The sequence below is a fragment of the Pagrus major genome, chromosome 21 (genome assembly GCF_040436345.1).
Source record: "Pagrus major chromosome 21, Pma_NU_1.0".
Lineage (NCBI taxonomy): Eukaryota > Metazoa > Chordata > Actinopteri > Spariformes > Sparidae > Pagrus > Pagrus major.
Genome location: NC_133235.1, coordinates 4,817,368 through 4,843,286, shown reverse-complemented (window position 1 = coordinate 4,843,286; position 25,919 = coordinate 4,817,368). Strand labels below are relative to the sequence as shown.

At 39.3% G+C, this 25,919-nt stretch overlaps 1 protein-coding gene across 1 annotated transcript; it reads left to right on the top strand.

The window, feature by feature from the left end:
- Positions 1-19,977: 19,977 nt before the first annotated feature.
- LOC141016478 (tiggy-winkle hedgehog protein-like) lies at positions 19,978-25,480 on the top strand. The gene is made up of 3 exons (XM_073490863.1): positions 19,978-20,274; positions 23,237-23,498; positions 24,810-25,480. The coding sequence occupies exons 1-3, from the start codon at positions 19,978-19,980 to the stop codon at positions 25,478-25,480; spliced, it is 1,230 nt and encodes a 409-aa protein (XP_073346964.1).
- Positions 25,481-25,919: the final 439 nt, after the last annotated feature.

Here is a 25,919-nt window from a genome sequence, read left to right as displayed (position 1 = left end):
CTGTAACCCTGCAAAGGCTAATTAGACACAATAGATAGCTGGGTAAAAGACAGTCATGACTGCAATAACAGGCTGGCCACAGTGGCTGAGCAGCGCCTGTGTGTCAAGCAAGGCTGCAGCGCTTCATCTAAAGATCTCGCCTTTTTTTACTGCGACACACATGTGGTTCTTGGCAAAAATAGAACTGAAAATGACGTGTAGACAGTCGAACCAATATCATACCAGCATTTTACTACAGTTTACAACAAACATGAAGAGAATACACAAAGATGAAGGGCATTTTTTTGTCCCGTGCATTTTTTTTCTTTCTCTCCCTCTCTCCCTTCCTCCCTCCTTGGGGTAAAGGAAAATCACATCATCATATTCATTGGTATTTATCAAAGACAAACTCCATGTAAACAGAGAGGGCAGGCATTAGCCCTGCTGCAGCACAGCTGCCTATGTGAGCACAAGCACAATTGTGAGCAGCAGCAGCTTAGCAACACAGCCGCCATGCACTACACAAGCATGCAGTGTGGCCAGCCTGTAAGGCTGAGGCAACCCATTGACGTAATTGATGTCATTGATTATGACAACAGTGTGGTGCAAAAATGGCTACGCCTGGTCAAAGCAAGCTGCAGCTATAAAACCTCACCAACTATCATCTGAAATGTGGCAGTGTTTTAGACAGAGGCTTTGCAAATGAATAAAGGCTTATCACAGCAGCGCACTTGAAGGAGCACTTTGTCAAGACTGCAGTGAAATCACTGTCATGTTTACTCAAGCATCGTATATTAGGATTACCACCACGTGAAACTTGTTTCTGTAGTAATTTAAAATTTATTTTCTAAATGTTTCTTCACTGCCCCCATTAAAAAGCAGTTTTAGGACTGTGGTTGTTATGATCACATAATTTGACACCAATGTAAAACAATGTGCCATCTAACATTGTATTTAGCCTTTTTGTATTGGACTTTTACAAGTCTGGAAATTTCATGGTAAATAGATGGTACTTAACAAGCAACATATTTGACATTTCTGTGAAGTTACCTCAAAATTAGCACAGTAGTGACCAAAAATTGTATTGTAATATTCATAATAAGTAGTTGGTAATTTCTGTAATACATTTACAGGAATCTTCCAACTGGTTTCTGCTTAACGTCTGCTGATCATGCCATTTTAACTTCCAGATAGTTTCTGCCCATCTTCTGAAGGTCAGGCAACTGACTTTTTACATTTACATTTTCATCGATTAATCAATCAAAAGGCTCCCTCTTTCTCTGTCACACTCACAAACCCAGTTAATATATGCAGGTACTTAAATGATGGTAAATATTAACTTTTTTTGCTGATATTAATTTATATGCTAATGTATTGTATGTTTTGTCTCAAGTGGTGATGTGAAGACATTATTCTTAGGCCTCAATAATAAATTAAGGAATGAAACTTAAAATGGGAAATTAGTCACTTGATTCTTGATTGTGAAATTGTATTTGTTGCTAATTAGCAAGTAATGGCGGCTAACTATAAAAAATATGGAAATGTGTTCCAAATTTGTACTGATTTGCTGAAGTGACATAAACTGGTGAACATGTAAATGTTTATAAAATTTACTTCAATTCATGACATGCAGAAGTTGGGCAGAAACTAGTTGGAAATCAATCTGGAACAACTCATTTCAATTTAGTGGCCTGCTGAGAGGGAGTTAGACAGAAACTAGTTGGAAATTAAAATTGCATGATCAGCAGAAGTTAAGCAGAAACCAGTTGTAAGTTTCCCGAAAATGTATTAAATAAATTACCAGCTATCAGGGATCTTTGTTGCTGATGTTGATCTAAGAGGTGACAAGGTTCAAACCATTTGTGCTGCCCTGATCCTCTAATTGGTGGCTAGAGGAAAGATTAGGAAATAGAGAGAAATCTCATTAGTGCCTAGATTTGCCACTAATTCCTGTACACATTTCCCATAAAATCCTCTTTTGCCAGTCCAGTGTTAGAGCCTCATGTTGTTCCCACTAGAGGCCTGGGTGGGGGGCTGTTCAGGAGACCTGAAATTCCCCAATCAGGAGACAAATTCCATCAGAGCAGTGGTCGTGCATATTGTTTGAGCATTGCTTTGAATTTAGTATGAACCAGTCATCTAAAACAAAAACATGAAGTTAAAAGTTTGTGTTGTGACTCAACACAAAGTGTGCATGACTGCTTCCACCCCAGCTAATGCTATTTTGTCACAATACTCTCTCATCCCAAAGTAATGCAGTGTAAAGACTGATGAAGGGCAAACTGCTCTCAGACAGGATTTTAGTCAAATAAAAGGCATATTGGAGACTGTTTGCCAAGCTATTGTTTCTCTGTGTAACTCTTGCTCAGAAAATCAAAGCCCTGATTTTAAGTAGCTTTTGCAAAATATTGTAATCTTGGCTGAGCATTTGCATAACAAGAAACTGTTGTAATATTCTTCAGAATATGAAATTAAATAGTTAAGTAGAAAGTCCTAGGAGTACACAAGGGCTCATACCCATTTCCAAATTTTACCCCTTGTTTTTTAGTGCCCTCTTACCTTTCAGAACACATTTACAGTCATGGTCAAAAGTTTACATACACTTGTAATGAAGACGTACAGTATATTTTCTTTACAAGTGTATGTGAACCTTTGACCACGACTATACAAGGGGAACAGCTGAAATCTCCTCCTATCAAATGGGTCAACCCTTCAAGACCCTCATACTCTATCAGTTGTCGTCGATGGCATTTATGTAAACAGACGCAATTTTTCTAATAGCCCATCTTCAGCTGTGGTGATTTCTTTTGCGCTATTGTGGCAAACCTGGTATTATCATAACGATATTTACCAGGTATGGTGCTCACAATTCATTCACAACTTCATGCTATCAATCAAGTAATGAAAGAAAAAAGAACACCGCTTCATTACCTGGCCATTACCAGTGCTTTATAGGCTAACATTACACATTATAGGCTAACATTATGCCAGCTGGGGCTGTGCCAGCTGTGTGGGGTTTTCATATTCTCCCCATGCCTGTGTGGGTCCTCATGGGTATACTCAGACAAAATATTAATATTAATCTTAGTCCTTAATCTTTATCTTAACGCACATATATTATATCACAATTTTAAAACTCTAGCTAATTTAGCTGAGAAGCTAATTTCTGACATAATCAAGTTGCATTGAAACAATAGAGAAAGTCCGGGATAATCCCACTGAAACAGGTTTTGGTGGATTACTGCAAAATGGATTGCAATATGACCTGAATTATGTAAAAAGTGTAATCATAATTTACTCCATCATAAAGCAGTTTGATGTGATAGTGAGATCATGGAGTCCTGCTCACTTGGAAAATCCTAGAAGCAGAAGCCAACTGTCACAAAACAGCCTATGGAGAAGTTGATTTTTGTGAAGTTTGGCGGAGTTGTTGATGTCAGAAATTTGTTCAGAGAGTTTGAAATTGTGAAATAATATTTGTGAATTGAGCTAAGGAACTAAGATTACTATTTTGTCCAGACACACAGAACAGGATGACATTGCAACTAACCAAACAATTTCAAGTTGTAACTTGCAAATTTCCAGAACCCAATAAAAAGCAGGCTCAATAGGTATTTTGTTATATATATGCAAATGGGATTTTCATCTCCAAAGCTCTCAACAGGATCTATGGCACTCAATTTTTTATTCAGGACTGAATAACTTCTAGATGCCATAGAATTACATTAATACTACACAAAACCAAAATTTGGTTGAAGAAATGTGAAAAATAATGGAGATATGAATTTTTGAAATTGACAGATTCTTCGTTCTGGTAAAAAAAAATGACTTCCTGTTATTAATTTGATTACTGTAACCATTCAGCAACTATTTAAATAAATTCATGTTGTCAAGTTTCCTTAGGGTCTCTCTCTCTCAGGACAAATTTCAACCCAATCTAGTGAAAAATAAGCTATTGGTGAGGTTTAGAATACACATACAAGGAATCACAAAAGTGCCGAAATTTAGCTAAGAGGGCTATAGCTTTAAAAGTGTTTGGAGTACACCTACAGGATTTTACGAGGTCTCGTGAATTAAATGGAAGTTTCAACATTATTTTTTTTTGAGAAAATCCATGACATGAGCTGGGAAAAGTTCTGGATTTTGGGTGAGTTGGCATGGAATGACCATATATAAAAGTATGACAATAAAATTGCATCTGTCTTTGCTCCTGATGCCTTTCAGCTAGTTAGCTTTTAGTCCTTCTCACATTAAATTAAATCCCATTGTTCCAATTTCACTCTTTGCAGATTTAGTATTGGACTAACAATGGACAGTTTCAAATTTTATACCACAAATTATTTTCCCTTGTCAAGACCTTGTGCCTTTATTGCCCACAATGCAACTCAACCCAGGACAGTTCAGTCAGAAACAGAGGTGTGCTATGCTACTACCACATTATAGCCTGGAGCCGTCATTTTCAAACTCGTAGCCTTCAGCCCCAATCAATGTTGACTCAACTATCACTTGGGGACATTTCGCAAGAGGGCAGCTAAGGCTCAGAGAGGGTTGGTTACTAATCACAGGTTAGGCGGTTTGTGCCCTAGCACCTCCTTGGCCAAGACACTGAGATCCAAATTGTCTGAGCTGCCCATTGGCACATGAGAGTGTGCATGTGTGGAACAGGAGTCGGCTCCGGGGCCCTGGGCAGGCTTGGCTCTGGGGCGCTTGGCAGGCTTGGCTCCTGGGCGCTGGGGAGGCTTGGCTCTGGGGCGCTGGGGAGGTTTGGCACCGGGGTACTGGGCAGCGGGGAAGACGAGCACCTGGGCAGTGGTGAAGATTGAGCACCTGGGCAGCGGCTCATATCTGGGGAATTAGCATCCGTTGTTAACTGTGTCAGTACTGCTAGTCTGGTAGCAATAGACATGCCATATTTGTTGACGGAGTTGAGATAACAAGGACACAAAATAATGTAAATTAAGGACCCCTGTTTAGATATTTATATACAGATATATATTAAAAGTTAAAACCAAATTGATATGGGTGATGGATGAACATGAACTTGAAATATATGCAGATTGGCTGCTCGGGTCAACCCAAAATGGTAATATTTGAAAAAAGGCCAATATTTAAAAAATGTCAATACTTGATGACCTGCATGAGACTCAACAATCAACTAGTAATAGTAGTAGTAGTAGTTACATTTTGCAACTTGTGAAGTAAGATGCCTGGAAGCACAATTCCCAATACAGACAATTCCGGGCAGTCTGAATATAGTCTGGGTGTGTTTTGAGACTGCTTCATCCACAATGAAGGGCAGAATTCCACACGGCCCCTAAGCCTTATTAGCAGGTCAGAAATGTTAAGCAGTTTCCTTGTTGTTTTCCCCCATTGTACAGCAGGTCATTCTAATCCCTGCAGGTTTAAGTTACACTCCAAGTAAATAGAGGGTGGCTTTAGGTCAATGAGCAAAATGTCTTAAAGGACCAGGCTGACATTTGAGAAAATGTTTGAGGTAATTAACTTATACATTAGTTATGGTAGTAATAACCATTAGCTAACAGTTAATTAATAGTTAACTAATGTGTCAAGTAATCATTTACTAATGGTGTTCATGTTAATTAAGGCAGTAATTCATACATTACGTAATTGTTTATTAATAGTATCAACATAAACAAGGACACATTCATTTTCAATAATCAATAGAATAAAAACCATTAACAGTTAACAGTTGACTGATGTGTCAAGTTATTATTTACTGGTAGTGTTTATACTTTATACATTTTAAATAGTTTATTTGCAGAAACAACAATAATAAGGGTTACTTAACTTAACATTAGGTAATGGAGTAATAGCTATTAAGTAATAGTTATAAACTTAGGGTTAGGGTTAGGGTTAGGGTTGATACATAAATGATTTGATAGTTTATAAAGATTCTATTTACAGTTATAACACTAGTCATGATACATTACTTAACATCAGTTAATAACCAAAGAAATTACAAAGGTAAGCAATTACAGATGTTAATACATTAATAACATTAAGTTACTGTCAACAAATGTATCTTGTTAACATTTATCCAGGGTTAGGTTTTAATTAAGGTACTTACTAATATAGTATATGGCTGATATGTAAGTCATCAGATTCACACCTACTGTCCCAACATTACTTGACAATAATTAACCAGTAATGAATGCTCTTTGTGACCCCCATTATAAAGTTGAAAACACTCATCCCTCAAGTAAGTCTTCTTAAATGCATAAGAGTGCTGAATAAGCATCACTTAACTGTAGCAGCAAGACTTATTTAAGCCCTACCTAAAATATATCCGTTAAAGTGTACACTATGTTTTTAACATTATTACTGCTTTATATTGCCATTAAACAGCCTTTTCCTTTGCCACTATATTCCCTCAACCGTACAACGTCCATATTCCTACGCACAGGCAAAATAAGAAATTGGTAATTGATAAATCATAAATTGATAAAACACTTTTTCATTTTTCATTTCAAATGAAATTGTTAGATTGTATTGCATTACATAAAGTCTTCTTATTTTTAAATTTGGAATGAATCATAAAATGTTTAATACATGTGTGATTGCTCCAAATTTACAAGGTTGACAAAACATTTTTTTAAATGGTTAATTGTAAGTAATCCTTTTTCAACACTGTTATGCATTTTTTTTCAAAATTCATATGTCACTGAGAGCATTCTGTTGCACACTTGCCAACCTAGTGACAGACATTTAGGATCACTATAATAACTGCAGTATGTAGAAAAGCCAGTCTTTCTGCTGATGGTCTTGTTTGCAAATGTATGTCATAACCAGTTAAAATTCCTTTTGGTACATTTAACTTCAAGTCATGTAGCAGTCGGTAAATGTAGTGGATATAACTAAATGAAACAAGTGTCATGGATTTGTGTTTTATTTGAGTAAATCATAGTGATGACAGTTATGGTGTACATACATCACTAGCTACTTTCCAGAAATATCATCTTTTTTGTCTGCCTGATATATGTATATTTGAAATGATATATTTTTCCTCTAAGTCTGAAGTGGGAAATGATGGTATTTTGGTTAAACACAAACACTTATAAAAATCAGAATCAGAATCAGAATCAGAGAGAGTTTTATTGCCAAGTAGGTTTTCACATACAACGAATTTGTTTTGGTCTCGAAGGTGCATGTGCCATACAGTAAACAATAAACAAAAAACAAATAGACAACAAATAGAGACAAGCGAGACAGACAGACCCATAAGTGACAAAACACACATCTACTGTGGTACTTGAAACAAATTCAAACCTTTTCATTGTTTTCTGTGGCTGAATACAAACAGGTGCAGAAGAAAAATATTTAGGTCTACAACAGGTTGTTTCTTGGTGCACTGATGATTCTCAAGTGAGAATTAATCCCTGTAAGATTTTTATTCTACAAGATACACTAATGAACTGGGAAATTGGTCAGATATGTTTTACTCTAACTGACAACAGAAACCTACAACAATAGAAATGTGATCTTATATGGGGTTATGTTTAGCAGATCCTCCAGAATGTGTTAACACCAATTTCTAGCTCTGAAGTTTCAAGACAAAGACATCTGAATTCAAGTTTATTTATCTTGCAACAACACATCTAATTTCAAGATTTAGCCTTTTTGCAGCCAGTTATAATCAATTGATAACAATATGCTTTACATGGTTTACATCCCATTCAGTGATGTAATTGACAGAAATATAGTCTCAGAGCACTCATCATTGTTTGTTTGTGTGTGTGTGTGTGCGTGTGTGTGTGTGAGTGAGTGAGTGTTCTAGGAGAGAGAGAAGACAAAGACAAGGCTGATATAGACAAGCCACTCCTTTATCAGGGTCTATTTTCATCCATCACCAGATTTGTGGTCAGATCAAACTGTCTGTTACCATGGCAACACCTGGGAGGAGACACAAAGGTGAAAAGAGGAGGGAGATGAGGAGATGGAAAGAATGAAAAGGATATGAAATAAGAGGAGAAGAGGAAATGACAAGAGATGAAAAGGAGAAAATAAGACATAACACTTAACCAAACGTGAAACAGAACTGAGCAATCTTTTTTTTTGTTGTTGATCAAGAAAAAAGTATTAGTTAAACTGTGTTGTTAGCTGTACTTGTTATGTGATGTGACTTCCAGTCTACCTGTTGTTCACATTATGTAAAGTATACTGTAATTCAATGGTAGATGGACCAGCCCTGTGTGTCCATAAAGATTATGAAGGCTTTTCACCAGGATAAAATGTTGGCAGTTAATGTTTCTGCAAACCACGGATTTGTTCACATTTGTACGTGTTATACAGTATGTACCATGTTGACATTTTCAGTATGTACCATGTTGACAAGTACATGTCATATCATGGTCATATTACATGTTTATGACTCGACTTTCATATCAGGAGATGGAGGTGATGGTGCTGGAGTAACAGGTGAAGAGTCTGACTATGTTTATACATTCAGGGGCGGATTGGCCATTGGGAGTGGCTGCCCGTTTTTTATTTTTTATTTGTTTATTTATTTTTTGCAGCGCCTTGCCATGGTAACTCTCCCGGCCCAGGGGCAGAGATATGCACCGGCCCACAGAGCTCCGCTGCAGCCTGCAGACACAGTAGAGGCCCATTGGCTTGTCTGTCTAAAGAATACCTGGCCCAATGGCCCTATGATAGGCTACAGAGGCCAGGAGTCCCACCCATGCATGTTCTAGACCCCCCCTCGTCCAATCACCTTTAATGACAAGCAGTCATGATGAGAGAGAGAGAGAGAGAGAGAGTGAGAGAAACAAAAAACACCAGCACATGAAAAAACGAGAATTACGAAATGGAGAATGTGGGTAAAAAAACGGAAAGGCGGAGCTGAAAAACAAAGAAACAAGAAAAAAAAGCTCTCGCGACTGATGCTGCTAAGAGCAAAAACATTTCCGAAATGTTTGCTGCGGGGGCCAGCGTGGCCGGAGCTAGCAGCAGTGATGCTGCTGCTTCAGCAGTGGGTCAGTTGAAACAGTGAGGCAAGTGAGGCTCCCGCTGCCATGGTGGTGGTGCAGGAGGAGCAGGTGGAGGAAGACTTAAGCAGGTGTGTGCCTGCTGCCAGCATGGTGTGGATAAACACTCATTAAATGTTCAGAACGGTTACTTAACTGTCTATGAACTTTACTTGACATAATAAATAGCAAACTCTGCATAGTGTGGTGTGTTACAACTAGGCCTAAAGTATTGGAAAACAATAACCATATTCACATACTATCCTGATTAATTGATTAGCTGCTTTTATTAACCACTTAACCACTATTTTCATCAAAGGATGACACACATAATTGCAAATCTGCGAGCTTACAACTCACATGTTAATGTGATGTAGTTTGAGCATGTAGATCTGCTATTTTCACAATTTTTGATCATTTGTGTGTGTGGATTGTCACAGGCCGGTCTGAACCAAAGAGTCCAGGGCCGAATTTTTGTCCCAGTCCAGGCCTGTATACATTTGTATGTGTGACACCATGGATACTTTTAAGGAGACCTCGGGACAATTTACAGCCATGTTTGTAGCACCAAAAGTTGTATATTTTTCACAGGAAATCAGGACATCTCTAGCCACGTTTGTGGTGACCAAAGCAGGCATTTTAAGTGAGAACATGATCTAACCAAGTGTTTTTAGTGCCTAAACCTGATTAAAACGTAATCATAATGTTGTCACAGCATGAAGTTGAAAACTGAAGATAAAAAAAGGTAAAGTGGCAACATAAAAAATGTAAATTTCAAACATGCCGAACTTTCATTGCCACCATTTATTCGGGTGACTGGGTTGAGGTGACAACTACCATTGTTGGCTAATAGAGACTGTCCTAAGAGCATCTGTTGTTCAGCAAGTTCCCCAAAGAATTGATTAGATTCAACTTTATTGTCATGCCACAGACAACTGTGCACTGAGATGAGAAAATGCAGTTGAGCATCTAACTTCCTTTTACTGCACAAAGCAGTAAAGTGCAGATAATGTCCAAATTTAGAGGGGTAATAGATAGAGTGAACAGTAAGAGTAAGGGGAAGTTAAGGATATGTTAATGTGATGGGGAAACCAGTGTTTCCTCATGTTAACTAGGCTGCTGGTTCTTGAACACACCCTGGTGTTCAGGCCAACCCCTCCCAACTCCTCTACCCAACTCAGTCCTGATTAATCCGAGGGCATTTAAGGCACCTGTGGCCTCACGACTGTCTCTTTGTCTCTCCCTGGTTGTTGTGTGGGCTCCTCTGACTCTGAGCTGCTCTCTTTTGCCTGGTCATAGTGGTGTCTGCATCTACCTATGAATGAAGGTATGTGGTAAACTGCTGACACATGATGTGCAAGTGAAGTGGTATTAACAAACCCAAACTTTTTCTCTTTTATAGTTCAACTCCAATGTTGTGGGGACGCATTGTTAAGCAGGGTTAGCCTGTACACCTTTTTATTAAGGTATGTAATTTTAACTGTAAGCAGAATATAACTGAAATGCCAATTACATGTTTTTATCACTATTAACTCACCCTTTTTGAATTTATAGGTCATTGTCAGCTGCTGTTTTGCTTTGCTCTAGTTTTGCCTTCATTGATTTGATTTTGTTGTACATTTCTTATGATTAGTCTGGACCAACTGGTTTGTTTTTTAATTGTTTGTAGTAATATTTCTTTTACCCCTTTTTTCCTTTTTTATTTTAGTGGCGTTAGTCGGCTCATAATGGAGGCTAGGCACCGTGGAGGGGTTCCCCTCACTGTTTGTAGTGTTAAAGTTCACCGGGACACAGTTTGCAGTGATGCACCGTTTGCAGTGAGCACGCGTGGTGGGTAAGTTGTTGCACTCCTGGAACACATCCTTAAGTAGGCTGCCTCTCTTTAGCTGGCTTCTGTCCACTCTTTTTGTTAATTTTGGAATAAGTGTTTCAAAAAGACACCATTTTACTGTTTTATAAAAGAATACCTCAATAAAATTGTTATATTTTCATTATTTGATTCATTTTCCCTGCGTTATTAACCCTTCTCCAGATATTTTAATTTATTCATTATTTCACTTGAAATTAATAAATTTGGCTTTATTTTGGAACCACGTCTCTGTCTTGTCTCAGTTAAACGAACTTGTGTTGTCCATCAAGTAATTGAGGTCTTAGTCAGATTTTCATAAGATATTTCCTGAGGTGAAATTCCCACAGTGGCGTTGTCAGGCAGTCAGATTCTGGTGGCCTCCACCCACACTCTCACCCTGCCACATTAAGATACAGACAGGTGACAAATGAAACCAATATCAAGTGTAGTAGGCTGTTGGGCCACCATGTGCCTTCAAAACAACTTGTGCAAGTCTCAAACTCTACTGGATGGACGGAACACCATAACTTCCAAAAGATATTCCATCATTTGGCGTTTGATGGTGGTGGAGAGCATCATTTTTTTTTTTTTTTTTTTAAATCTAACCACATGAAATGCAAAAGGCAACCTCAGTTTGCTAACATTTGAACCATGAAGTGTAGTTACAGCCCGGTGACTTTGTTTGTAAAGCCAATACATAAATTATTTTCATGGTTTGTAGGTTTTAAACCTAGGTACTGTATCGTAGGCAACTGGACTTGTTTCTGTTTCTTGAAGACGTTTCACCTCTCATCCAAGAGGCTTCTTCATTTCTAACTTACTAGAGAGGCGTAGGCTGGCTTTTAAACTCTGTGTGGGTGTGTTCTTATAGAGTCGTTAAGGACACGTGTGAGCTCTGAGTTTCAGCCTTGTTCGTGTGTGTTTTTTGTTGTTTTTTTTGTTTTTTAAATGTCAGTTCGGCCAAAAGAGCAGATACAATTAAGATTCAAACAAGACAAAGTTGGAGAATTTCACAAAATTTTCAAAACAAAATTTTGCTCCAAAGACTTCCCTGTAATTGACCTTAGTCTACTTTTTCGTGTGTTGCATCATCTTTATTCTTGGCACAACCTGGGACATTTTCTGCCAAAACGTTTTGATTGTGGTTGGAGTGCACTAGAAGCTAAACAAAACAAATACCTGCCACCACTACTTACTGTACAAAGGCTTGTCAGGTAATCTCGTCGAATGAAAAGGTAATTTGAGGCATGGAGTTAGTGTACAAGTATTACCTTGTTTTCATTCCAGTGTAGCGTCTAATTATTGAAATCATTCTGCTGAATAATCTGGAGGTTGGCAAGCGTTAGAAAACAAGACTTACCCAAAGATTCCACTTGATGCATGTCCACTGCGTTCCAGTTCCGGTACGGTTTTGCTCCATGATCCGTTCTCCGGCAACCCCCACCGGCTGCGTTTTGAGTCCGCCATGGTGCAGCTCCACCAAACAGCTGAAGTTACGAAACCGAGGAGTTCCCGCGATAATTACATAATCACGCGCGACCACAGTTATAGGTATGTGTGTATAAACACAACACACTTAGTGTTCCCAACTGAAGGATTAGAAGAAGTGCTTGTATTTGTCTCTTTTTGAGGTTTTTGTGCTGGTGCAAATGACCCCCAACATCATCATACATCCAGTTACATTTAGACTCGACTCAGTTGGGCAATAGGTGGGCGGAGTTTCCCCATCATGCCTTGAGGCAATGCCTTTTCAGCCAAAAGCCAGAGAAACTGTTTGAGTGTTCTAGATAACCCTAATGTTACCTGTTATGCAGTGCTCAGTGTTGTCGTTCTTCTTAAATGTTAGAATGGACTATAGTTAATTTAATATAAAAAGATGAGTTGCACCATGACTTAAGTTGCTCACAAGATTGGTGACTACTGTCCTGAGGCAATAACTTTGCCCTCTGAATCCCTGCATGATTAAACCTAGGCCTGTAACAATGTTGATGCTCAACTCTTACATCCATAATCCCTTTCACATATATACTCACTTTTGCATACATACATACTCACTTTCACATATATACAAACTCTTACGTACATACTCAATTTTACATACAGTGGGGAAAATAAGTATTGAACGCGTCAACATTTTTCTCAGTAAATATATTTCTGATGAGGCTATTGACATGAAATTGTCAATTTCAACCCTAGTAATACACCCATACAAAGAAATCAAAACACATATGTCCATAAATTAAGTTAATAAAGTGAAATGACACAGGGAATAAGTATTGAACACATTAAGAAAAGGAGGTGCAAAAGGGCATGAAAAGCCAAGAAACCAGCTAAAATCTCAGTATTTAGAAAACAATCCTGCCCCCTATCAGTGCAAATTAATATTAGCTGGTTTAGCCCTAATTGATGGCCTATAAAAAGGTTTCTCATTACCAAGATGTCACACAATGGGCATCTCATAATGGGTAAAAGCAAAGAGCTCTCTCAAGACCTTTGCAACCTTATTGTTGCAAAACATACTGATGGCAGTGGTTACAGACGTATTTCTAAATTTCTGAATGTTCCAGTGAGCACCGTTGGGGCCAATATCCGGAAATGGAAAGAACATCATTTCACCATGAACTGGCCACGACCAGGTGCTCCTCGCAAGATTTCTTACAGAGGAGTCAAAAGAATAATCAGAAGAGTTGTCCAAGAGCCAATGACCACTTGCAGAGAGCTTCAGAAAGACCTGGAATTAGCAGGTACAGTTGTTTCAAAGAAAACAATAAGTAATGCACTCAACCGCCATGGCCTCTATGCACGCTCACCGCGCAAGACTCCGTTGTCGAAGAAAAAGCACATTGAAACTCGTCACAACATGAACAACATTTGGACAAACCTATGAAATACTGGGAGAATATAGTCTGGTCAGATGAGACCAAAATTGAACTCTTTGGATGTCATAGCACACACCATGTTTGGAGGACAAATGGCACTGCACATCACCCCAAAACCCTATACCAACAGTGAAGTTTGGAGGTGGGAACATCATGGTGTGGGGCTACTTTTCAGCATATGGTTCTGGCAGACTTAATATAATTGAAGGAAGGATGAATGGAGAAATGTACTGAGACATTCATGATAAGAATCTGCTGCCATCTACTAGGATGCTGAAGATGAAACAAGGGTGGACATTTCAGCAAGACAATGATCCCAAACACACAGCCAAAGAAACTCTCAATTGGTTTCAGAGAAAGAAAATAAAGCTGCTAGAATGGCCCAGTCAATCACCCAACTTGAATCCAATTGAAAATCTATGGAAAGAACTGAAGATCAGAGTTCATAGAAGAGGCCCCCAGAACCTTCAAGATCTGAAGACAGTTTGTGTGGAAGAATGGGCCAAAATCACACCTGAGCAATGCATGTGACTAGTTTCTCCATACAGGAGGCGTCTTGAAGCTGTGATTACCAACAAGGTTTATAAGGCTTAAAGTATTAAATACATTTCAGTAAGCGTGTTCAACACTTTTTCCCTGTGTCATTCCACTTTATTACACATAACTTAATTTATGGACATATATATTTTGATGCATGTTTTGTATGTGTGGATTACTTGGGTTGTTACCGACATCTGGTGACAATTTCATGTCAATAGCCCCATCAGAAATATATTTACCGAGAAAAATGTTGACGCGTTCAATACTTATTTTCCCTGCTGTATATACTCACTCTTACACACGTACATACATACATACATACATACTATGTGCAAGTGATGTATATATGTATGTATGTGGAAGTGAAGTATTTATTTTTGGCCTAAACGGCTTCTCGTAGATTTCAGTTGGTTCATATGGTGCATCAGGTTAAGCATTACTATGACTACTGACAAACTCAGCTGGTCAAAAGCTGATAAAAAAAAAAGCTGATGAACTGCAGCAACCACTCAGTGACCAGACACACTTGGTCTCTAAGAACTGAATTCAGCCAGAGGCTGCGTCTAAAGCCAAGCCAGTTTAAACCACACACTTACAAGACAAATATTCAATCTTGCAAATTGCCCTGCTACAAACTCACACAGGCACATACACACAGGCGCACACAAATACAATATACAGCACACTCATTCTTATTGGTCTCTCCCCCCACCTTATTTATTGATCAGTTGTAATTAAACGTACTGAGAACTTTTGAGTTTAAGTCGTATCAGTTACATTATCTTGTCTGTCTCAAGTGAGGATGAAGTTAATTAAGTTTACTTTCCCTTGTTCAGTAACATTATGCATGGCATTTAATAAAGATGGGCATCATCCTCATCTAAAGAAGTACTTTTACCAGTAGCCCCATTCACACTGCCGTTTCAGTGCGGGAATCATGCACAGATTCTTCCGCATCACCATCTGTGTGTGTGCAAGTTACAGATACAGAGAGGGAAGACAGTTTCATTCCGCCTCTGATCTGCCTCTGGAGGTAGTATCAGAGCCGCAACAGAGGCGAGCTGGTGTCTGTGTGAATGGAAAAGCCAGAGGCACGGATCAGGGGTGTGTCGATCTGATGGTGTTCACAGTCTGACAGCTAAACAGATCCATCACTCATCAAATAAAAGAGAAATGTCCCACACTTCAACCCACAAAGCAACATTACAGGACCAAACAACAGTAATGTAGTAACTGGTAGTGTCTTTGGCAACTTATATAAGGTAAAAAATATCGCATCCATATGTGGAAAAGCCTCTGTCATCCTGTCTGTCATCCTGACTGTCCTGCTGACTCTTTGTCACATTTCTGCCTGATAAACAGCGTCTGTCCCCGGCCCAGCAGCAGAGCCAGGCGGCTCCCACAGTTGAATGGTGGTGATTATGTGACGTGATTCAGAGCAAAAAACTTTAACTCACTTTGTCTCCTTCCACCATTGTGTTGTTGTAGTTACTTTCTCTGGCAACTTCCGACGAGACTTCAGTGAACTTTCCCCCAGAAAACAGCATCCCTCCCCATGAGTGAGAGAGTCGGACAGTGTCCGCTGTTTACTGATGGTGATTATGTAATTATGTCATTTAGAGCAGAAAACGTAACTTTGACACTTTCCAGGATGCATGGTGGGTCAGGATCTTAATCACAACACATTATAACAGCATCCATATGATTATAAACAGTCGGCTGATACATGTTTAGATTAACAGGTTGACACCGGGGGAAACACCACAATTGTCAACGTCATGATGTGTACCGGCACGCATCTTTTGGATTCGCAGTGCCGGCGTGCTGTAAGAATTGACACACTGGTGCGGCTTTATGCTGGTGCTGCTTGGTTCAATGTGAACAAACAAAGGTGGAGAAATGGCAAGCCTTCGCTGCGGCAATGATATGGAGTCTCTCTGTGAAAAGGACTACTGTCACATAAAAACTGCAGGATGGCCTGTATTGTAGACAAATTTATGAAATAATTCCTGCTTGTGTTTTCATGAAGCGGTCTGAAATAAGTTACCTTCACTCTTTGTCATCTCTGTCTGGAACTGATCCGTCCCATTAACAACTCTGTTTGACTGCATATGAGAAAATACACTTATATATAACTGAGAAGGAGGAGGAGGAGTACTGTCCCTCTGTGTGCGCAGATCTCTGTCCGTGGATCAGGCGGGATGGGTCAGAAAAATTATCATCCTGATTAATAGCGGGTGGGATGCAGGTGGGTGAAATTCACCTTTAATGAGGAATAATAATGACATAATGACATTATCTGCAGCGATCCTCCAACAGCAGAAATGATATGTGTATCTCTCCATTAACATGCACATTTGTGCACAAGGAACAGCGAATAAACTTCATTGATCGTTTAAAACTCCTGACTCACTGACAGGATTGGTTAGTAATTGATGTTAATTAATGTTCTTTGTTCTTTTACACATCGAAAAGTCACACACAATTCAGATTCATACAATAAAATAGTTTGGCATGAATCAGCTGTCCTGATAAATCATCCAGAGAATATTCTTTACAGAAACGAAAAGTTAAATTTTTTAGTTTTTTAAGTTTCCATCTCAGCTTTTAGTTTTACTAATTAAATGTGCCACAATATTTGTTAAAATTACATTACTGCATGCATGGAAACATTTAAAATACCTGAAAGCAGTCTCTCCAATCAAAAAAGCAGTGTAGGTGCATCTTACTGTTTTAATAATACACGCTTTAAATAGCTGGAAACACACTGCACCATTGACTTTAGACCACTTGTTTGTTGGTCTATGGTGCAGTAGCTTTCTGCTGCCTCAAGATAGCAGTGCACCAGCAATGTGCCGGACAACGTCTCACCAACACGCCCAGGGGCACACCGATACTACTACTACTTACTACTTACTTACTTACACAGTGTGGGCGCTGGGCGTGAAAATGACAACTGCGTTGGTCTGAAACTAGCACTGACAATTGTGCTGTGCTGTGCTGTGCGCCGTTTTGCGGCATGTGTAAGATAGAGCCTTTAGAGACGAACAACCCTTCGGACTCACTCACAGTACCCAGAAAGTACCCAGAAAGAACTCACACAGCCAGGTATCTAAGGTGTTTTGAAAAAGGAGGCAAAGACACACACCCCAGGTGAACAGTTATAGGTTCCTTGGAATTACCATCACAAAGAACCAATTTTGGTCATCACACATCACCACCCTGGTTCAAAAAGGACAGAACAGGCTCTATTTTCTGCCCAGAACATCATTGGTACCCAACTACAGAGCATCAGTGACATCGGTGAAGTGAGGTGTCTGCACAGAGCCCAAAGGATACTAAAAGACAACACCCACCCCAGCCACAGTTTTTTTTCACCCTGCTGCCATCTGGGCAAAGTGCAGTCAACAAGTCTGAGACCACCATCGAGAGCACCCCACCCGTGCAAGTCCAACAATCCGAGCAAGAAGCCAAATCCCCACATAAGTGCACATGAAACTCATGGCATCCCAGCACCTGGAACGCCCCTTCCACTCCAACAACAGCTTGCACCTGAGCTGGCACAGACGTGCACAAGTCTGCACAAAGCCCAATGACCCAGAGTGCCCTAAGGAGACCACTGCGATGCCCCAAACGCTCCGACCCCCAGTCCCACTGCAGCAGAATAAAGACCCAAGACACCCCAAAGCCCCAAAAGAACCACACGTGGACCAAACAAGACTACGGAGCCCTGGCTGACACAAATTCCCTCCACAGCCACACCCTACCCTAACCCCACCGAGCACCAGAAGAAAAGAAAAACTCAAAGAGAGCTGCCTTGAAAAAAGAAACAAGTCATGCAAGTGTGATGACACAGAAAGGAGAGAGGGGATTGCTAAGTACAAAATGACAAAAAAAGTTAGCTTAAACAGCAACGCTTACAGCAGCTTCAATGGTTTATCTAATGTGAAGGTCCACTTGACAACAGCTTATTTGTCAGGCATAAATAATTCCAGTTTCTGCTTGGCTGCTTTGGATCTTGGCATCACCTATCAATGACACAAACTGATTCAACTCACTGAAATGGAATACAGACAAACAGTGAACTGAGGAAGACATCAGAGCCAGGTATGGATCCATCTGGGCCACCAATAACAATTACACTTGATACATTTTTATAATAAGATATTACAATCACAAATATGTAGAACTTAGTTCCTCAGTATTTGTTAGTGACTGAGGCCCCAAAATGACTGTTCCAACCGCAAAGCACTAACCAGCCTGATTCCCCACTTAAGACTCTTAACATAGTTTGAGGATCAGGATTCTAAGAAATGCTAATTCTAATTCTAACATTTTAACAATTCATGCCTGGGGCCTCTGTATTTGCTATTAATTATTGTTGTGCATTATACAGCAAAATACAACAGATACAGTCCTTCTGCCTGTAACCCGGAAATCTATCTCAGGGCCCCGTATTGAAGGATGGCTCTTTTCCTAAAATGCATCTCAAGGAGAGAGGAGTGAGGAGAGGAGGTTTGCCTGACATGAATGTCATAAAAGAGCCATGACACACAGCTGGAATATACAAACCATGGTGGAGGCAGGTCACATTATGCCATGTTGTGAATTTAATATAAAGTACACATTGGTTGTTATGAATATTGTTATGTTTATCTGACAGAGATGATAAGATACAGGAGACTATAACAAAACAATGATCAGATGATGCAGCTGCGCCACGTGATATTTAGGCTAACTGACGTCGCTTTGAAATGAGTCTCCAAAACACACGACTGGTTTGTAAAATGCCTCTTGTCTGGACTGCTCTCTCTTCATGTTTCTTTCTTGCCTGCTCCACTCACATCTCATGTGGAAGGGACTAAGACACAAGGAGAGGAGGCCAGGAGGTACAAACTGAGAAATGAGAAGAGGTGAAGGTAGGATTAGAAATAATAACTCCCCTTGGCATCTTTATACTTCCCACTGCTATTTTGTACCAATGTACATTTTTGAGGTACTTGTTTTGGTAGACATTCTGCTTTACATACTACTTACTACACTTACTAATACATTTCAAAGGGAATTACTGTGCATCATACTCCATTACATTACAAGACTGTACACATGATTTTAGAAATACAGACACCCAACTGCTTTAATTATACTATTCCTGTCTAACAATTGACTTGAATTACACCGGACTATAGTATGGAGCCATTTTATGTGTTGTTGTTTTTATTTTTTTATTTTTTTATTATCTCCTTCTTCATCAGTTGTTTAGGAGAATGCTGCAACACTGTCTTACGAAATCTTTGTGGTTTAAATAAATAAGTTATATAAGATTTGTGATTTTGTGTGTGGTCAAAGTTTTCTGGAGTGTGTGTCCTCGCTGCAGCCCTAAGTATAATTATGGGCTACTTTTTGATATTTACATATATTGTGTCTGTGTACATTATGTGTATAGTATAGATAGATAGATAGATAGATAGATAGATAGATAGATAGATAGATAGATAGATAGATAGATGTGCCAATTGAATTCCTCTGTCACTATTATCAGTGTGATCATCTGTGTAGAGAGAGAGGGAGAGAGAGAAAGAGAGTGTGAAAGAGAGAGAGAGTCAGACAGACCTACAGTAGTTATGGCACCTGCAGTGCTCTGATTGTAGTTGTAAAATACGTACAAGGAAAGAAAAGACAAACAAAGACTAAGATCAATCCGAGGCACCCTCACCTCCTCCCGGATCCTTCAGGTAAACCGGAGATGGTCCTGATGAGAGTGATGCTGTCGATGGCCCTCTGCCTGCTGCTGGCGTCCGTCGCCTCTGGTTGCGGACCGGGCAGGGGATACGGGAAGCGGAGGCACCCCAAGAAGCTCACACCGCTTGCTCTTAAACAATTCATCCCCAACGTGGCGGAGAAAACGCTGGGAGCCAGCGGAAAGTACGAAGGCAAGATCACCCGCAACTCGGAAAGATTCAAGGACCTGACTCCCAACTACAACCCCGATATTATTTTTAAGGATGAGGAGAACACCAACGCGGACCGGCTCATGACACAAGTAGGAAACTATATTTAAGCCTGTGTCACTCTTTTTCTTTTTTTTTCATTTGGTCTTACTTATATAGAGAGCAGATGACTGACTGACCGATGCGCTCTTCATATGTGAATGTTGGTGCCAGTGAACCGTGATGTCTGTACATCAATCAACTTGTCAGTAACCGGCCCAGTGTGCTTCTCTTTATCCCATGCAGCTTTCAGTGAATTCTGAACATGTCAAAAGACATACTACCTTTTCAATTCCCTGTCATTCGGACACATTTCGATTGTACATTATTACTATTAATATTTTAAATAGGGTTAATATAAAAGGCTGGTGTCTGAAGTTTAACGTTTCACTTCATGGCTCTGGCGACCTGCCAAAGTACAAAAAATGACATGTCAGGCAGTGATGGAATGTAACTAAGTACATTTACTCTACTACTACAACTTGAGGTAGCCTTGTTGTGCTTTACTTTTTTCTTTTTTTGGTTGACATTTTTTGCTATTTCGTTCTACAGATATACTAGTTACATTACATGATGCATCAGAGTACCATATATTTAAATTAATGTATTGGTAACACTATAATAACCATCATTAATAAATGGTACATTTATAGTTAATTAAACTTTAGTGAATACTTATTTGACTGTTAACAGATAATTCAATGTTTCAAAATCCATTTCTTAAGCAATTGTTTATTGTAAAGTTACATTACATATTATGTTTATAATACCATGTAAATGGTTAATAAATACTATGTAGTTCATCTATAAACATTATTTGGATGTCATTATAAAGTTACAGCTGATGTTTATAAATCTTTATATTGCTTAAAGGGGCACAATGTAGTTTTGGAAAAGAAATTCAAATTCATTTTTAATATTTACAATATTAATGAGGTAATAAACAAACTAATCTCAGAGGAAAATAAGGTCCCAGAACACTTTTTGAAGCTATAAAGGTGGCAGGGTCCGCCACATATAAACAAAGTAAAACAGTATAAAGTGTGTTGTCTTTTAAGGTCAGTTTATTCAGTCATGACAACAAAGAGAGTTTGTTGATTTAGTTTGTTTAGGCAGAAAAAAAAGGTTTATTGTTGATAAACAGTGAAATTGTTATAAAATGTTATGTTATCAGCAATGAGATAAAAAAAAACACAACAGATAATACGATAATTAGAAAAATGCTGATCTGACCTGATAATCAGCTAGGCCGATCATTGGTCAACCCATACTATACAGTCGATACATGTAAATATGTGAAAAATAAATATTAAAAAAAACTTTTCTTATAATTGTACTTTTGATACTTAAGTACATATAGCCTAATATTAGATACTTTAAGACTTCTACTGAAGTACTATTTGTATGGGTGACTTTCACTTTTACTAAAGTAATATTTTGACATGATATCTTTACTTTTACTTAAAAAATGACTTTTGGATACAACACTGATGTCAGGCAACTGATACCTTGAATTGCCTGTAAATCAGTCAGTCCAGTCCTGTGATAAACTGGTGACTGGTCTACCCTGAGTGTCACTCCTGAGACCTGGGACGGGCACCAGCCATCCGCAACCCCCCCATAGAATATGTGGTCAAAGGCTGCAGAGTAGATGGATGGATGGATGAGTTCCCATTGCAAATAATAGTGTCTGGTTTATTGTGTCTTAAAAGGGCAGTTTTCACACAAAGATCAATTGTTTCATCAGTACTCAGCTTTATCATCAGAGAAAGTAACCCTGATGACAGCAGGATGTCATTCTGTCGCAAACTAGGAAGGGACATGTTTCTTAATTCCTTCATAAGTGTAAGATGCAGCTTAACCTGTACTCAGACCAGGCATGTGCTTTAATACAAGACTATAAATTGTTCAAGCTTTCATACAGCTTAATTATACTGCAGGAGCTGCAATATGATTGATCCTGCAATATGAAGTGCGCCAACAATCACAATAATGATCAAGCTAAAATGAGCACACACCAAAACCAAATGCAGCCCATTCTTACTCTCAACACATCAAGTAAAGCAGCTTTCTCAGTGGCCCTATAGTTTTAAGTTCGACAGAGTAGTTACCCCCAGTTTCATTTCTGTACCTCTAGTGCAGTAGTGGTATAGAGGTAGTGTAGTTGTATAAAGAGCAAGACAATCCAAGTTGGGGGAGGGTCGCATGTGACCAAGTGTCAAGATTAATTTGTTTTTAAGATATGTAAGTAAGTAATGTAATTTATTGAAGTTATGTAACGTATAGTGACATGACTGAATGTAGTTCTCGTAACCCAAAGTATTAACTTTTCACAAATCTACCGAGAGGTTTTTGTGTCTGAACGCAACCAAACCATCGCTTCACAACATAAATAGCAGCCCAAAAGTCATAATATGTCCTAACATATTAGATGTTTGTCAGAAAGCTTTATTTGAAAGTCTAACCAGACATTACATACGTATTATTGCTAACTTGAACCTGGAGCACTTTAGGTGCAAAACTGACACTCAAGGGGTAGAGGCTTAAGGCCACTAACCAAGTTGCTGTATTTGAAGCTTGGAGTGAAAACGTGTTGCCAAATGCCCACATTAAACTGTGACGGAATATTATCAAGACAAATCAACATAGTGCCAAATAATATAATATATTATAATAAAAATATTTATTTAGTTTAGAGTGAGAAATGGCCATAATTTCTATTGGTAAAAATAAAATTTTACTCAAGTTATATTAAGTAAAGTGTATTGCTGAGATCTAGGGAAAAAAAGCAACTTTACTAACATTAATATGATTAGATTAGATGAAGCTATGACCAAATATGGAATAAACTGCAATGATCATTTAAAAAGTTTGTAAGAAACTAAGATATACTTTACACTAAGTGTGCATTGAAGTGACACCCTCACAGTATAATCCCAGTTTTAATTTAAAAAAACATTTCTGATATATACAGTATGTTGATAATCTGAACATGACATGTCTCTCGTTTTTCAGCGGTGTAAGGACAAACTGAACTCTTTGGCTATTTCAGTCATGAATCAATGGCCTGGGGTTAAACTTCGGGTCACAGAGGGCTGGGATGAGGACGGCCATCATTCTGAGGAGTCTCTGCACTATGAGGGCCGAGCGGTGGACATCACCACCTCAGACCGGGACAAGAGCAAGTATGGCATGCTGTCCAGGCTGGCTGTGGAGGCGGGCTTTGACTGGGTCTACTATGAGTCCAAAGCCCACATCCACTGCTCTGTGAAAGCAGGTGGGTAGACTTTGTCTGTCATTACATGGCACTCATAGAAAGAATATGACTCAATGCAAAGCGCAATTTTCAGGGCCATTCATCTGTATGTGATATAAAATCTTATCACTGAATGAAACAATATACATACAAGGCTATATTTCACCATGCTGACATACAACATTTTTTTTATGTACTCCTAGGTCAATTTTTTTCTTTTTTTGTGACAGGTACATCCACAACAAACATTGTCAAACATGGTATACATAGCAACACAACAACAATGGTGGATCACCTTATTGTTAACATTTTGTAGCAGCTGGTCTTATTTGATGAAACCTGTAAGATCTAGACTCAATCCCAATTTTGACTCCTACTCCTCGTTTTCAAGTGCCCACTTTCCCCTTAGAACAGTTTTCCAATGGGTCGTGGTTGAAATTTCCCTATGGAATGGCACAACCCTTCTTGACCCTTGTACGTCATCAGTTGTTGTCGATGCAGTTTATGAGAATGGACCTAACTGGACATTTCAAATATGCCGTCTTCAGCTGTGTTACTGCCCAGCTGGCAGAATTGTTGCAGGCAAGATCTGGCCCACACCCCATATGTTCATCTGTCCCAAAGACCGCATGGAATGATGGCACTTAAGCGGTCTGCCCGTTTGCCAGATCTGAGCCACATATCAGCCAAGAGCAAACCTAATAAACCAGAACTGGCCCAAGTGCCATCATTCCACACAGTATATGGGCCTGATGAGGGCATCTGGCACAGTTTTGCTATCTGGGTCCGCACTGATATTAGAGGGGCGGTACCAGGTGAAGCAACTCTGCTGCCCGACTTTAAATTTTGTGTGTCATATGTTATCAAATACATCAAAATGCAGTACTGACATGTACAAACAAACAATAACATTAGCTAGCTAGCTAGTTAGCCATATTGAAATGACAGAGAGTTCTGAAAAAACTCAGTTTGGAGGGCCATAAAGCCCTAACGCTTTGTCCACCCCCTCTATCCCACCAAGAACCAGGACACCTCACCCCTAGGCTGAACAAGGGGTTTATTGGGATTAGGGTATTGCCTCCTATCCTACATTTCTTTATGCTTACTGAGACATAGTTAAGTCAAGGTGACTGTGTTGCATTAAATGAAAAAGTCCTTATCCCTCAGTCATATTCACCAGACTATGATTTCAGGTTGTGGAGGAAGACACACTCTGATTCACACAGATAACTTTCCCCATATTCCTTCTGGAACTTTTTCCCATTTAAATCACAGGTTTTATAATAAATAGCAGAGTAACTCTAATAAGTTCCACTGTTATAAATCTTACAGAAAACTCAGTGGCAGCTAAGTCTGGAGGTTGCTTCCCTGGTTCGTCCACGGTGATCCTGGCAGATGGAAGGACTAAACCACTGAAAGAGCTCCATGTGGGGGATAAGGTGCTGGCTACTGACCAACAAGGAAATATTGTTCCCAGTGATTTTCTTATGTTCTTGGACCAGGACCGACACCACACCCGAGAGTTCTTTGTCCTAGAGACTGATGAGCCACACCACAGACTGACACTGACTCCAACTCACCTTGTCTTTGTTATAAACAACAATACCGAGAACAGCGACATTAGGGCTGTGTTCGCCAGTGATATAAAACCAGGACAGCGGCTTCATGCTGTTGGGAATGACTGGCCACACCATCTTATCTCTGCAAGAGTGATAAGAATTTCTGTGGAGCATAATGAAGGATCATATGCACCTATAACATCTCATGGAACCATCATAGTTGATGGGGTTTTGGCATCCTGCTATGCTGTGGTTGATAATCATGACCTTGCACACTCGGTTTTCGCACCAGTACGACTGTGGCACTCCTTCTTGTCACTGGTTGGGCTGTTGAAAGAGCTCGACAGTGTGAATCAAGCGGACGGTGTCCACTGGTATCCAGAGCTCCTGTACCATGTGGGAGGTTGGCTTTTGGACAGCGACTCTTTTCACCCAAAAAGCTGAGATATACTGAATGCTTTAAAAGACATTCAAACTGCAGTAAAAGATCATGTTTTTTTTTGTTTTTTTTTCTGTGTGTCCCATAGAACCATACACTCCCTTACACATGTCCCCTTTGAGACAGCACACAAATATTACTTTTTAAAAAATTTAATTATGTTTCAGTCTAACTTTGTCACCACTAGGGTCAGGGCTTCAGAGGGCTTAGTTCTCAATGACTGTCAGCCATCGGCAATGGATGATACCTAAACCTAGTCAAAACTTGGATCTTCTTTTTGTAGTTTCTTCTGAACAGTTACACTGTGCCCTCAAAAACAACTGTTGAGATCTGGGAACACAGCGCCACTGTGACAACAAAGTCAGATGGAGCAAGAAACATCTTCTTTGTTTGCTCTTTCAAGTAAGTTGGCTAACCTTGGGTTTGTTTACAACCTGTCTGACA